The sequence below is a fragment of the Cucurbita pepo genome, chromosome LG20 (genome assembly GCF_002806865.2).
Source record: "Cucurbita pepo subsp. pepo cultivar mu-cu-16 chromosome LG20, ASM280686v2, whole genome shotgun sequence".
Taxonomy (NCBI): Eukaryota; Viridiplantae; Streptophyta; class Magnoliopsida; order Cucurbitales; family Cucurbitaceae; genus Cucurbita; species Cucurbita pepo.
The window spans coordinates 2,268,023-2,281,237 of NC_036657.1; the positions used below are offsets into that span (position 1 = coordinate 2,268,023).

Below are 13,215 nucleotides of genomic sequence, written 5' to 3' on the forward strand. Positions count from 1 at the left end.
ACGTGCCCTAATCATCCAAAGCTTAAAGTCAAAATAATAGATGAATGGCGTGGGAACACAGACTAAAAAAAGTCATGTAAAGTGGCGATTTGAAATATGATCAATATTCAACGTCAAAGAAATACAAAAAAGTCAAACGAATAGACATTGAATCCTGGAGATAACCCAGTTGTAGATCCGGGTTGGCTTCCCCTTCCCCACGGAACTTGTTGTTCAAAAAACCCACTTCAAGAAACGAATGTGTTTAAAAACATCCCCAGAAGGTGTTCTTCCTGTTTTGGCGGCTACAGACTCAACAACCGAAGCGTGTGGAAACAAGTCGAATGGATCCACCCTCCAATGGTTTTATCAAAATAAGTTAGTATTTTCAACTCTGTTTCGGTTAATCATTAGTATTCAGCCACACAAATGAACCCCAAGAACATCTGCGCCTTCTCATTTCTTCTTCTTCTTTCATCTATATGCTTCGGCAAAGATTCAATCACATCTGAAAGTTTCATCAAAGACCCAGCAACCATAACCTCAAATGGCAGCTCCTTCCAGTTAGGGTTCTTCACACCACTTAATTCCACCGCTCGATATGTCGGGATTTGGTACAACCAAATCCCCTTACAAACCATTGTGTGGGTAGCAAATGCAAACAACCCTCTCCACGATTCTTCTGGGATTTTCACTATTTCCAAGGATGGAAACCTTGTCGTCTCAAATGGAAACCACACCGTCCTCTGGTCTTCAAATGTTACTTCTCCAACAGCCAACACAACCGCTCGAATCCTCGATTCGGGCAACCTTGTTTTGGAAGATCCTGCTTCTGGGTTGGTCATATGGGAGAGCTTCAAACATCCTTCCAATTCATTCTTGCCTCCCATGAAACTCATCTCAAGCAAAAGAACCACCGAGAAGGTCGAGTTTACCTCATGGAAGACCGCTTCCGATCCATCTACAGGTAACTTTTCTTTAGCCTTAGATGTTCGGAGTATCCCTGAAGCTGTCATTTGGAATGGCAATAACCCATATTGGAGATCTGGTCCATGGAACGGTCTGACTTTCATGGGAGTACCCGAAATGATCTCTGTTTATCGCATTGGGTTTAATCTTGAGAATGAAAACCAAACTTATTATTTCTCAATTTCTTATAATAACGACAATCAATTACTCAATACCATGATATTAAGCCCGCAAGGCAATCTATTGCAAGAGTACTGGGATCCGTCGGAGGAAAGCTGGGCGGCAGCTTGGTCGGCTCTTAGAACGCCGTGTGATTACTACGGTGCTTGTGGGCCGTTCGGGATATGTAATGCGAATGCATCTCCAATTTGCAGCTGCTTAAGGGGGTTTAAGCCAAGGAACGCGGCGGAGTGGAGTCGAGGAAATTGGAGTAATGGGTGTGTGAGAAATGCACCGTTGCAGTGTGAGAAGTCCACCAACGCCACCGGTGGTGTGGAAGATGGGTTTTTTAAAGTGGAATTGGTTAAAGTTCCATTTTTGGCAGAGTGGTCCAATTCCTCTTCTTCAGCTAATGAATGCAAACAAGAGTGCTTTGAGAATTGCTTGTGTAGTGCTTATGCATATGAAAATGGTATTGGTTGTATGCTGTGGAGAAGCGACTTAGTTGATGTACAGACGTTTGAAAGCATTGGAGCTGATCTTTATGTTCGACTGGCGGAGGCAGAGTTAGACACAATTAGTAGGCTTTCTTTAAACTCATACTGTAATTATTTTCTGTCTAAATTGAACTTGTTTGACATTGTTTTCATTCATAGATGATGCAGAAAGCAAGACTGGAATTATTCTAGCCGCAGTTCTTCCAGCAACGCTTATCATCTTCTTCATTGCCATTTGCTTCTGGTGGAGATGGAAGGCTAACAAAAGAGGTAAAGGAAATCTCATGAATTACTTTTAAAGTATTGTTGTAAGATCCCCATCGGTTGGAGAAACGCTCTTTATAAGAACCTGGAAACCTTTCCCTAGAAAATGTGTTTTAAAAACGTGAGGCTGATAGCTATAAGTAACGGGCCAAAATGGAGAAAATGTGTTTTAAAATCGTGAGACTGATAGCGATAAGTAATGGGCCAAAATGGACAATATTTACTAGCGGTGAGCTTGGACTGTTATAACTGACACCGGATGGTGTGCTAGTGTAACTACTCAAATCCACAGCTAGCAGATATTGTCTCTTTGAGCTTTCCCTTTCAGGTCCCTTTCAGGCTTCCCCTCAAGGCTTTAAAACGCTTCTGGGGGAAGGTATAAGGATGTTTTGTTCTCCTCCCCAGTCAATGTAGGACATCATAATCGAGGGAAGGTTTCCACTCGCTTATAAAGGGTGTTTTGTTCTCCTCCCCAGTCAACGTGGGATATCATAATCCACCCCCTTTCGGGATAAAGTGTGTTTTGTTCTCCTCCCCCCAATCAATGTGGGACATCATAATCCACCCCCTTTTAGGGCCAGCTTCTTCACTGACACTCGTTCCTTTCTCCAATTCGATGTGGGATCCTCACCAAATCCACCCCCTTTGGGGTCAGTGTCCTTACTGGCACACCGCCTCGTGTCTACCCCCTTCGGAGAACAGCGAGAAGGCTGGCACATCGTTCGGTGTCTGGCTCTGATACCATTTGTAACGACCTAGATCCACCGCTAGCAGTTATTGTCCTCTTTGGGCTTTCCCCTCAAGGCTTTAAAATGCCTCTGCTAGTGAAAGATTTTCATCCCTTGTAAAGGGTGTTTTGTTCTCCTCCCCAACCAATGTGGAACATCACAGCTAGCGAGGATGCTAGCCCCCCAAATGGGGTGGATTGTGAGATCCCACATTGGTTGGAGAGGGGAACAAAACATTTCTTATAAAAACGTAGAAACCTCTTCCTAGTAGACCCGTTTTAAAAACCATGATGATGATACATAAGAAGCCAAAAACAGACAATATTGTTAAGATTATTGAATTCTTTTGCAGATGAGTATAGCAAAAAAGGAAAGAGATTGAGGTTAAGAAGGGATGACATGATTGAGGACAAAATTAAACTTGAAGAACTGCCTGTTTATGAGTTTGAGAAGCTGGCAACCGCAACAGACAGCTTTGATCAACGTAAAAAGCTTGGACAAGGTGGGTTTGGTCCTGTATATAAGGTAGGTTTTATATCACTTATCGGCTAAGTAATTGGAAGCATATGGGTAGCTGAAGTAGCTAAAATTTTATACTCTCAGGGAGTATTATTAGATGGACAAGAAATAGCAATAAAGAGGCTTTCAAGAGCTTCAAATCAAGGGTATGAAGAGTTCATAAATGAAGTGATCGTGATATCAAAGCTACAACATAGAAACCTCGTACAGCTTCTCGGCTGCTGCATCGAAAGAGAAGAGAAGATGCTTATCTATGAGTATATGCCCAACCTCAGTTTGGATGCCTTCATCTTTGGTTAGATATTTTAACATCTCTTTCCGTTATATCGTTTTATTGATGATCGATCGCTCACCATAATTAAACTATTTTGCATGCAGACTCGAACAAACAAAAACTCTTGGATTGGAGAAAACGATTCCACATTATCGATGGAATTGCTCGAGGTCTTCTTTACCTTCATAGAGATTCGAGATTAAGAATCATTCATAGGGATTTGAAGGCAAGTAATATATTATTAGACAAAGATATGAATCCGAAAATCTCGGACTTTGGTATGGCAAGAATTTTCGGTAGTAATGAAGTGCAAGCCAATACTATAAGGGTCGTTGGAACTTAGTAAGTATCCTCTGTTCTTTTATATCATTTTGATGGTATTAGTTATCAAACTAACAATGATTATATGTGTCGTTTTGATGAATTTAGTGGATATATGTCACCTGAGTATGCAATGCAAGGACAATTTTCGGAGAAATCAGATGTTTTTAGTTTTGGAGTTTTATTGCTTGAGATCATAAGTGGGAGACGGAACACGGGGTTCAACCGCCATGAATATGCTTTAAGCTTATTGGAGTTTGTAAGTGAATAGAAAAAACGTCAATATCTAAGTTCTTCATGGTATTTAAATCTAAATAACTTATAAAACTTTTGAATGTGGTTTCAGGCATGGAAGTTGTGGATAGAAGACAATCTTATTGCTTTGATTGATCCAACAATATACGAACCGTGCTATCAATCAGAGATTTTGAGGTGCATCCAAGTTGGACTGTTATGTGTTGAAGAATCTATAAACAATAGACCAACTGTTCTTACCATTATTTCAATGCTCAACAGTGAAATTGTAGACCTTCCTACTCCAAAGCAACCTAGCTTTATTGGTAGACCAGCTGGAAGTAATGCAGACATCTCTCAACAATGTCTAAATAAACATTCTACAAATAGTCTTACACTTACCTCAATTATAGGTAGATGATATTGTAATCACAATTATAAACTTGTTTTTTAATTCAACCGTTTGTGTGAGTAAAAATTTGATTTTTTTTTTCTTTTTAGTTGATAAATATAATATCTTACATAATTACAGGATGTTCATGAACGGACCCAACTTGACTCTTATACACCCCTAACAACAAATCTTTTCATTTTTCTTTTTTCATCTCAACATTTTTAACAATAAAATTGATAACATGAGCTGTCATGACTTTGCTCTCGGCTTCTCGAAATGTCTCGTACCAATGAAGATAGTATTATTTGATTATAAACACATCATTCCCTAAATTAGCGGACGTGGAACTTTCATCCAGCAATATCTAGTTCATATTAGAAACTTTGAATAATATCGTTCTAAAATTTAAGCTTTTCATCTAGAAAGATATCCTAACCGAGAAGTCTGGTTTGGAAAAACATAAACTTTGACTATATGGAGAATTGTAAGGGATTATTAAAAACAAGAAAACCCAAAGTTTCTTGTTTGGTGGCTACAGATTCAACGAAGGAATAGGAGAATTTAAATGAAAAATAACAATAGGTTGGAAAAATAACAAAAGACTAAAACGAGCCTAAAGGATGACTTTGTAGCAGCTGCTTACAATCTTGTCTCTCAAGGAACAACATTCAGAAGCTTCAAAAGTTTAGTTGAATTTGCATTCTGCGAACAGCCATGAAATTCAGACATCAAATTTGCAGCTTTACGTGCTGTCGATCTCTTCTTCTTCTGCTGCTGCTGCTGCTGCTTTCATTCACATCCTTCTGTTCAAGATTTTGCTTTGCCGGCGATACGATCACTTCAGCAAATTTCATCAAAGACCCAGCAACCATTTTATCTAATGGTAGTGTTTTCGAGTTGGGGTTCTTCTCGCCTGTTAATTCAACTCGCCGATATGTCGGAATTTGGTTCCAGGAATTTTCCCCACAAACCATAGTATGGGTGGCCAACAGAGACAACCCTGTCAAAGATACTTCTGGGATTTTCACCATTTCCAAGGATGGGAATCTTGTCGTCTTGGATTCAAACAACAGCATCCTTTGGTCTTCAAATGTTTCTTCCTCTGTAATTGGAACCGACAACACAAGTGCTCAGATTTTAGATTCCGGAAACCTGGTTTTGAAAGATTCTACGTCTGGGGTGATTATATGGGAGAGTTTCAAACACCCTTGTGATAAATTCTGGACTCCCATGAAGATTAAGACAAACACAAGGACTAAAGAGGTGGTCGGATTTACCTCATGGAACACTCCTTCCGATCCATCTACAGGTAAGTTTTCATTTCTGCTGGATGTTCATGATCTTCCTGAAGCTGTCATTTTGAATGGGGGTGATACTTATTGGCGTTCTGGTCCATGGAATGGTCAGTCTTTTATTGGAGTACCTGAAATGAACTCTGTTTATCTCTCTGGATATAACCTCGCAATCGAAGACCAAACGTACACTCTCTCTCTTGCTTCCAAATATGCCTTTCGAGAATTTTCTTATTTGTTCTTGAACTCACAAGGGAATGTTGAGCAAATGAATTGGGATTCTGAGAAGCAGTACTGGAACTTTAGTTGGTTGGCTCTAAAAACAGAGTGCGATTTCTACGGCGCTTGTGGGGCGTTTGGGATCTGCAATGCAAAAACATCCCCTGTTTGCAGCTGTTTAAGAGGGTTTGAGCCAAAGCACGAAGAGGAATGGAATCGAGGAAATTGGAGTAATGGGTGTGTGAGAAAGACGCCATTAAAATGCGAGAACAGGTCTAGTACAGAGGAAGATGGGTTTTTTAAACTGGAAATGGTTAAAGTTCCATTTTTGGCAGAGTGGTCTAATTCCTCTGCTTCCGTAGACGATTGCAGGCGCGACTGCTTGGAAAATTGTCGGTGTTCTTCTTATGCATATGAAAATGGAATATGCATGCACTGGAGAAATGACTTAATTGATATGCAAAAGTTCGAGAGCGGTGGAGCAGATCTTCACCTTCGAATGGCATTAGCAGATTTAGATACAAGTACACTCTTCCCAAACTTCCTACAAATTTCATTATTTTCATCTAAATCTCTCAAACATTTCTGTCATTTGCGGCGCAGATAATGTAAGAGACAAGAAAAGAATTATTATAGCCGCAGTTGTACCAGCAACGCTTGTCATCTTCATCATTGCCATAGCATTTTGCTGGAAATGGAAGACTAAAAAACAGAGTAACAAAAGATTTAAATTTATAGCCAAGCCCAAATACTGACATACATACTAACATTTGAGTTGTTAACAGAGAAGAAGATAATGCTGACGTCTGGTGAAAAAGAAAAGATTTTGAAGCAAACGCGGGAGAATGATAATATGATTGAGGATGATATCAAACTTGAGGAGCTACCACTTTATGACTTTGAGAAGCTAGCAATTGCAACCAATGAGTTTGATATGAGCAACAAGCTTGGGCAGGGTGGGTTTGGGCCCGTATATAAGGTAGGTAGCTACATTTATGGCTTGCTTCTGATAGTTTGATTAGTTGGAAGCATATATGGGTTGGAAGATAATGTTCTTGTTTTCAGGGGAGGTTATTGAATGGACAGGAAATAGCAGTAAAGAGGCTTTCAAGAGCCTCTAAACAAGGGTATGAAGAGTTTATAAACGAAGTAAGAGTGATTTCAAAGCTGCAACACAGGAATCTTGTACGCCTTTTGGGATGTTGCATTGAAGGGGAAGAGAAGATGTTGATCTATGAGTATATGCCCAACTTAAGTTTGGATGCATTCATCTTTGGTTAGATACTCTCCACTCACTCTTCACAATTACGTTTAGAGTATTCATTATCTAACCAAAACTAGAATCTACCTGTGTACCTGTGTAGGCTCTCCCAAACAACAAATTCTCGATTGGAGAAAAAGATTCGATATTATCGATGGAATTGCTCGTGGTCTTCTTTATCTTCACAGGGATTCAAGATTGAAAATCATTCACAGAGACCTCAAGGCAAGTAATATTTTGTTAGACAAAGATTTGAACCCTAAAATTTCAGACTTTGGCATGGCAAGAATCTTTTACGGCAATGAAGATCAAGCAAACACTTTAAGAGTTGTCGGAACTTAGTAAGTATCTCTAACCATTTGTAAATTACCTTATTCATAATTTTGCATAGTTAACTAGAATTCACTCGTGTGTTTTTGCTTCTATGAATAACAGTGGATATATGTCTCCTGAGTATGCAATGCAAGGTCAATTTTCAGAAAAATCAGACGTTTTTAGTTTTGGAGTTTTACTACTTGAAATTATTAGCGGGAGACGAAATACAGGATTCTACCTCCATGAATATGGCATAAGCTTATTGGGATTTGTATGTTTACCAAAAACCTCCTCCCAAATTCGGGATAACATTTCGAATCTCGTGAATTCATTCTACTTTTTAAATTTGGTTTCAGGTATGGAAGTTGTGGACGGAAGGCAATCTTATTCCTTTGATTGAACCAGCAATATATGAACTATGCTACCAATTAGAGATTTTGAGATGCATTCAAGTGGGGCTCTTATGCGTTCAAGAATTTGTAAATGACAGGCCAAATGTGTCCACCATTATTTCAATGCTCAACAGTGAAATTGTCGATCTTCCTTCTCCAAAGCAACCGGGTTTTGTCGGTAGACCACATGAAAGTAACACACAACCTTCTCAACCAAATTCAGATAAATATTCAGCAAATAATGTTACACTTACCACAATTATAGCTCGATAGCGTGTTGAGTTTGGAAAACAAATTATTTCATGCGTGTCATTTTATATAAAACTACCAATTTATTCAATGATGAGCCATCTCTTGTAATGTAAAATTTATATAATGTTAGCTACTAGTAAATTATTTCCATTATATCTAAAAATCGATAGAATATAACAAAAATAACAATAAATATTATTGACGTCGATGTTGGTTTTGATCCTCGATTGAAGTACACCAAAACGAATAACCAAGATAGAAAAAAAACATATAAATAACGGGATCATAACTTGAGGGGAGTGTATCTTTATACCAAAGTACTTCAAGCACAATGTTGAACCACGGATAACTTCGATAAGAAATACTTCACAAGTAATAACTTCTCGTATAAATGTTCAATTGTTGATAATTCAACCCAAGAAATATTTTTTTTAAAAGGTAAAAAAAAAAGTCAAATATTTATTTTAAATTATTTTTTTTTTTCTAATTTCTTTTTATATTAAATATTGACCTCAACCGTTTATCCTCAATATCTTGATCGATGTTTCAACGAAATTGAGATATCTTTGACAGTTTCGTCGACATCAACATCTACCTACGAAACCTTGATTAAAACATCGATTTTTAAAAAGAAACAAAGTACTCAACTAAAAATCACAATTGGTATTATATAATTAAGTCGATCAAAACACGTGTTACCTAAAATATGCAACTAACCCTTAATTTATTCCTCGAAAGAACACTAAGAATATAAAAAGCTTACCCAACTAACATGCAAGTAACTTTTTGATAGTTACCGATCGAAAACTTTTAACACACTAGAATTTAAAGTAGTAATTTTGTTTTGGTTTTTAATCCTTTAACGATAAGATCTTTTAAGTTGGGTGGGAAGGAGAAGGTGAAAACCTCTCGACTCATTTTAAAAAATTTGAGAGAAAATTCGAGGATAAAAGCTTAAATAATACAATATTTGCATAATTGCAATGAAAATATAGATAGTTGTTACTCGGGTTAATATAAAATAGATATTCTCGTTTTCAGTTGAGTCACCTTTTGGAAAGCATAAACATTGAATATAGGGAGAAGTCCAAGGATTTTCAATAGTTTGGAGAAATTGTGTAAAAATAACAATAACAACATTCAGAAATTTCAAAAGTTTAGCGAAGAGTCATGAAATGGAGACAAGAAATTTGCAGCTTTACATGTTATCGATCTGTTCTTCTTCTTCTGCTGCTGCTGCTGCTTTCATTCACATCCTTCTGTTCAAGATTTTGCTTTGCCGGCGATACCATCACATCAGCAAATTTCATCAAAGACCCAGCAACCATTTTGTCTAATGGCGGTGTCTTCTCGTTGGGGTTCTTCTCGCCTCTTAATTCTACACGCCGATATGTCGGAATTTGGTTCCAGAAAATTTCTTCACAAGCTGTAGTATGGGTGGCCAACAGAGACAACCCTGTCAAAGATACTTCTGGGATTTTCACTATTTCCAATGATGGGAATCTTGTCGTCTTGGATTCAAACAACAACATTCTTTGGTCGTCGAATGTTTCTTCCTCTGTAATTGGAACCGACAACACAAGTGCTCAGATTTTAGATTCCGGAAACCTGGTTCTGAAAGATTCTACGTCTGGGGTGATTATATGGGAGAGTTTCAAACACCCTTGTGATAAATTCTTGACTTCCATGAAGATTAAGACGAACACAAGAACTAAAGAGGTGATCGGCTATACCTCATGGAACACCCCTTCCGATCCATCTACTGGAAGGTTTTTGTTTCAGCTGGATGTTCATAATATCCCTGAAGCTGTCATTTTGAATGGTCGGGACACATTTTGGCGCTCCGGTCCATGGAGCGGTCAGTCCTTTATTGGAATACCTGAAATGAACTCTGTTTATCTCTCTGGATATAACCTCGCAATCGAAGACCAAACTTACACTCTTTCTCTTGCTTCCAAATATGCCGCTCGAGAATTTTCTTATTTGTTCTTGAACTCACAAGGGATTGTTCAGCAAATGGATTGGGATGCTGAGAAGCAGCACTGGAGTGCTAGTTGGTCAGCTCAGAAAACAGAGTGCGATTTGTATGGCGCTTGTGGGGCGTTTGGGATCTGCAATGCAAAAACATCCCCTGTTTGCAGCTGCTTAAGAGGGTTTGAGCCAAAGCACGAAGAGGAATGGAATCAAGGAAATTGGAGTAATGGGTGTGTGAGAAAGACGCCATTAAAATGCGAGAACAGGTCTAGTACAGAGGAAGATGGGTTTTCTAAACTGGAAATGGTTAAAGTTCCATTTTTGGCAGAGTGGTCTAATTCCTCTGCTTCAGTAGACGATTGCAGGCGCGACTGCTTGGAAAATTGTCGATGTTCTTCTTATGCATTTGAGAATGAAATATGCATGCACTGGAGGAATGCCTTAATTGATATACAAAAGTTCGAGAGAGGTGGAGCAGATCTGTACCTTCGAATGGCATTCGCAGATTTAGATTCAAGTACACTCTTCCCAAACTTCCTACAATTTCATTATTTCCATCTAAATCTCTCTAACATTTCTGTCATTTGCGGCGCAGATAATGTAAGAGACAAGAAACGAATTACTATAGCCGTGGTTGTACCAGCAACGCTTGTCATCTTCATCATTGCCATAGCATTTTGCTGGAAATGGAAGACTAAAAAACAGAGTAACAAAAGATTTAAATTTATAGCCAAGCCCAAATACTGACATACATACTAACATTTGAGTTGTTAACAGAGAAGAAGATAATGCTGACGTATGGTGAAAGAGAAAAGAATTTGAAGCAAACACGGGAGAGTGATAGTATGATTGAGGATGATATCAAACTTGAGGAGCTACCACTTTATGACTTTGAGAAGCTAGCAATTGCAACCAATGAGTTTGATATGAGCAACAAGCTTGGGCAGGGTGGGTTTGGGCCCGTATATAAGGTAGGTAGCTACATTTATGGCTTGCTTCTGATAGTTTGATTAGTTGGAAGCATATATGGGTTGGAAGATAATGTTCTTGTTTTCAGGGGAGGTTATTGAATGGACAGGAAATAGCAGTAAAGAGGCTTTCAAGAGCCTCTAAACAAGGGTATGAAGAGTTTATAAACGAAGTGAGAGTGATTTCAAAGCTGCAACACAGGAATCTTGTACGCCTTTTGGGATGTTGCATTGAAGGAGAAGAGAAGATGTTAATATATGAGTATATGCCCAACCTAAGTTTGGATGCCTTCATCTTTGGTTAGATACTCTCCCCCTCACCTCACTTTTAAGAATTACGACTACACAATTCACATACACGATTTTGTTTAGAATGATGTTTTAAGTAGCTTAAATTGATGTGTAGGCACCCGTGTAAAAAAATTCCTCGATTGGAGTAAAAGATTTAATATCATCGATGGAATTGCTCGAGGTCTTCTTTACCTTCATAGGGATTCGAGATTGAAAATCATTCATAGAGATCTCAAGGTAAGTAACATTTTGTTAGACAAAGATTTGAACCCTAAAATTTCAGATTTTGGCATGGCAAGAATTTTTTACAGTAATGAAGTTCAAGCAAACACTTTAAGAGTTGTTGGAACGTAGTAAGTTTCTCCCAACCATTTTAAATTACTTCAAATCTTAATTTTGTATGGCTAACAAAAACTAACATGGCACGTTTGTTTCTATGAATGATAGTGGATATATGTCTCCTGAGTATGCCATGCAAGGTCAATTTTCAGAAAAATCGGATGTATTTAGTTTTGGAGTCTTATTGCTCGAAATTATTAGTGGGAAAAGAAATACAGAGTTCTACGGCCATCAACATGCCATAAGCTTACTCGGATTTGTATGTCAAGAAAACTCCCAATTCTCAAAGTTGAATGATAACATTCAAATCTCGAGCACTCATACTATTTTTTACACTTGGTTTCAGGTATGGAAGCTATGGATTGAAGACAATCTTATTCTTTTGATTGAACCGACAATCTATGAACCATGTTACCAATTAGAGATTTTGAGATGCATTCAAGTGGGGCTCTTATGCGTTCAAGAATTTGTAAATGATAGGCCAAATGTTTCCACTATCATTTCAATGCTTAACAGTGAAATCGTTGATCTTCCTTCTCCAAATCAACCCGGCTTTGTTGGCAGACCATATGAAAGTAGCACAGAATCTTCTCAACCAAATTTAGATAGATATTCAGCCAATAATGTTACAGTTACTACAGTTGCAGCTCGATAATGTGTTGCGTTAGAAAAACAAATTATTTTATATATCTTAAGTTACATGTAATTTTACCTTTTAGAAAAACTACCAATTTATTAGAACGATAAACATATCTCTTATAATTTTAAATTGATATAAATTGATAGTATGTTTCATGTTTTTTCGTATGAAGAACATTTTTTTGTTCTTTCACTATATTGAATACATATATATGTAGTAAAAAGACAAAGTATAATTCAACTCAGTATAATTAAATTTTTTATTTCGACAACGGAACAAAACATTTATTATAAGAGTGTAAAGACGTCTGCATAACAGATACAGTTTAAAATTATAAAAGTAACGGTGACACGTAATAGATCAAAACGGATAATATCTATTAGTCAACTATGCTAGCAAAAAAAATATTATTTTATTTAAAAAATATTTTTTTTTCAAAAGTTTTTCCAACACGCTCGTCATTTATATCAATTTTTTTAATTCATAATTTGGAATGATGTAATTGAATAAGAAAAGTCAAGTCCACCTAGGAAAGAATACAAAGTCAAACATTTGACTTTTCAAAAGGCAGAAACTTCCATCAACCTCCATTAACCAATTTGATTCAAATTCTTTAGAAATTATATTATGTTGAGAAAAAAAAACATATAGATACTCTCAATTTTTTTATATAAATACTCTCTTTTTTAATATATAAAAATACTCCTTTTTTTTTTTTTTTTCATTTGTCTAATTGTTAAGCTAATTTTTATGAGACATACAACTTTAAAATTAAGGTATATAATTCCACAAAAATCACACAAAATTATTAATCTCTATAAATTTGATAATGTATATGTTTTTTTTTTTTTTTTTTTTTTTTTTTTTTTTTTTTTTTTTTTTTTTTTTTTTTTTTTTTTTTTTTTTTTTTTTTTTTTTTTTTTTTTTTTTTTTT

At 37.0% G+C, this 13,215-nt stretch overlaps 3 protein-coding genes across 4 annotated transcripts in view; all 3 read left to right on the plus strand.

Annotated features, from left to right (window-relative positions):
* The first annotated feature begins 34 nt into the window (after positions 1–34).
* LOC111782967 (G-type lectin S-receptor-like serine/threonine-protein kinase At1g11330) lies at positions 35–4,401 on the plus strand. Its single transcript, XM_023663832.1, has 7 exons — positions 35–1,687; positions 1,764–1,874; positions 2,949–3,121; positions 3,200–3,410; positions 3,494–3,731; positions 3,819–3,969; positions 4,057–4,401. Exons 1-7 carry the CDS (start codon positions 409–411, stop codon positions 4,363–4,365), a joined length of 2,472 nt encoding a protein of 823 aa, XP_023519600.1. The 5' UTR covers positions 35–408; the 3' UTR covers positions 4,366–4,401.
* Positions 4,402–4,809: 408 nt separating this feature from the next.
* LOC111782966 (G-type lectin S-receptor-like serine/threonine-protein kinase At1g11330) lies at positions 4,810–8,127 on the plus strand. 2 transcript variants are annotated; one of them, XM_023663830.1, is made up of 7 exons: positions 4,810–6,373; positions 6,453–6,563; positions 6,635–6,828; positions 6,915–7,125; positions 7,214–7,451; positions 7,546–7,696; positions 7,782–8,127. In XM_023663830.1, the coding sequence occupies exons 1-7, from the start codon at positions 5,053–5,055 to the stop codon at positions 8,088–8,090; spliced, it is 2,535 nt and encodes an 844-aa protein (XP_023519598.1). In that variant the 5' UTR covers positions 4,810–5,052; the 3' UTR covers positions 8,091–8,127. The 2 variants fall into 2 exon arrangements, with proteins under 2 accessions (XP_023519598.1, XP_023519599.1); XM_023663831.1 differs by lacking the exon at positions 7,546–7,696 and having other exon boundaries at positions 7,782–7,836.
* Positions 8,128–8,979: 852 nt separating this feature from the next.
* LOC111783520 overlaps positions 8,980–13,215 on the plus strand; it is a 7,894-nt gene continuing 3,658 nt past the window's right edge. Inside the window, exons 1-6 of the mRNA XM_023664449.1 lie at positions 8,980–10,749; positions 10,821–11,014; positions 11,101–11,311; positions 11,418–11,655; positions 11,750–11,900; positions 11,988–12,287. Coding sequence (XP_023520217.1) covers positions 9,240–10,749; positions 10,821–11,014; positions 11,101–11,311; positions 11,418–11,655; positions 11,750–11,900; positions 11,988–12,287 — 2,604 coding nt within the window. The 5' untranslated portion in view covers positions 8,980–9,239. The remainder of the gene's footprint in view (positions 10,750–10,820; positions 11,015–11,100; positions 11,312–11,417; positions 11,656–11,749; positions 11,901–11,987; positions 12,288–13,215) is intronic.

Bases quoted from the DNA above. Each gene is read 5' to 3' on its own strand.
- LOC111782967 (XM_023663832.1), top strand. From the start codon at position 409: ATGAACCCCAAGAACATCTGCGCCTTCTCATTTCTTCTTCTTCTTTCA. The intron at 1,875-2,948 runs GTAAAGGAAATC...ATTCTTTTGCAG, and splicing joins ATGGAAGGCTAACAAAAGAG to ATGAGTATAGCAAAAAAGGA. The intron at 3,411-3,493 runs GTTAGATATTTT...TTTTGCATGCAG, and splicing joins TTTGGATGCCTTCATCTTTG to ACTCGAACAAACAAAAACTC.
- LOC111782966 (XM_023663830.1), top strand. From the start codon at position 5,053: ATGAAATTCAGACATCAAATTTGCAGCTTTACGTGCTGTCGATCTCTT. The intron at 6,564-6,634 runs GTAACAAAAGAT...AGTTGTTAACAG, and splicing joins ATGGAAGACTAAAAAACAGA to AGAAGAAGATAATGCTGACG. The intron at 7,452-7,545 runs GTAAGTATCTCT...TATGAATAACAG, and splicing joins TTAAGAGTTGTCGGAACTTA to TGGATATATGTCTCCTGAGT.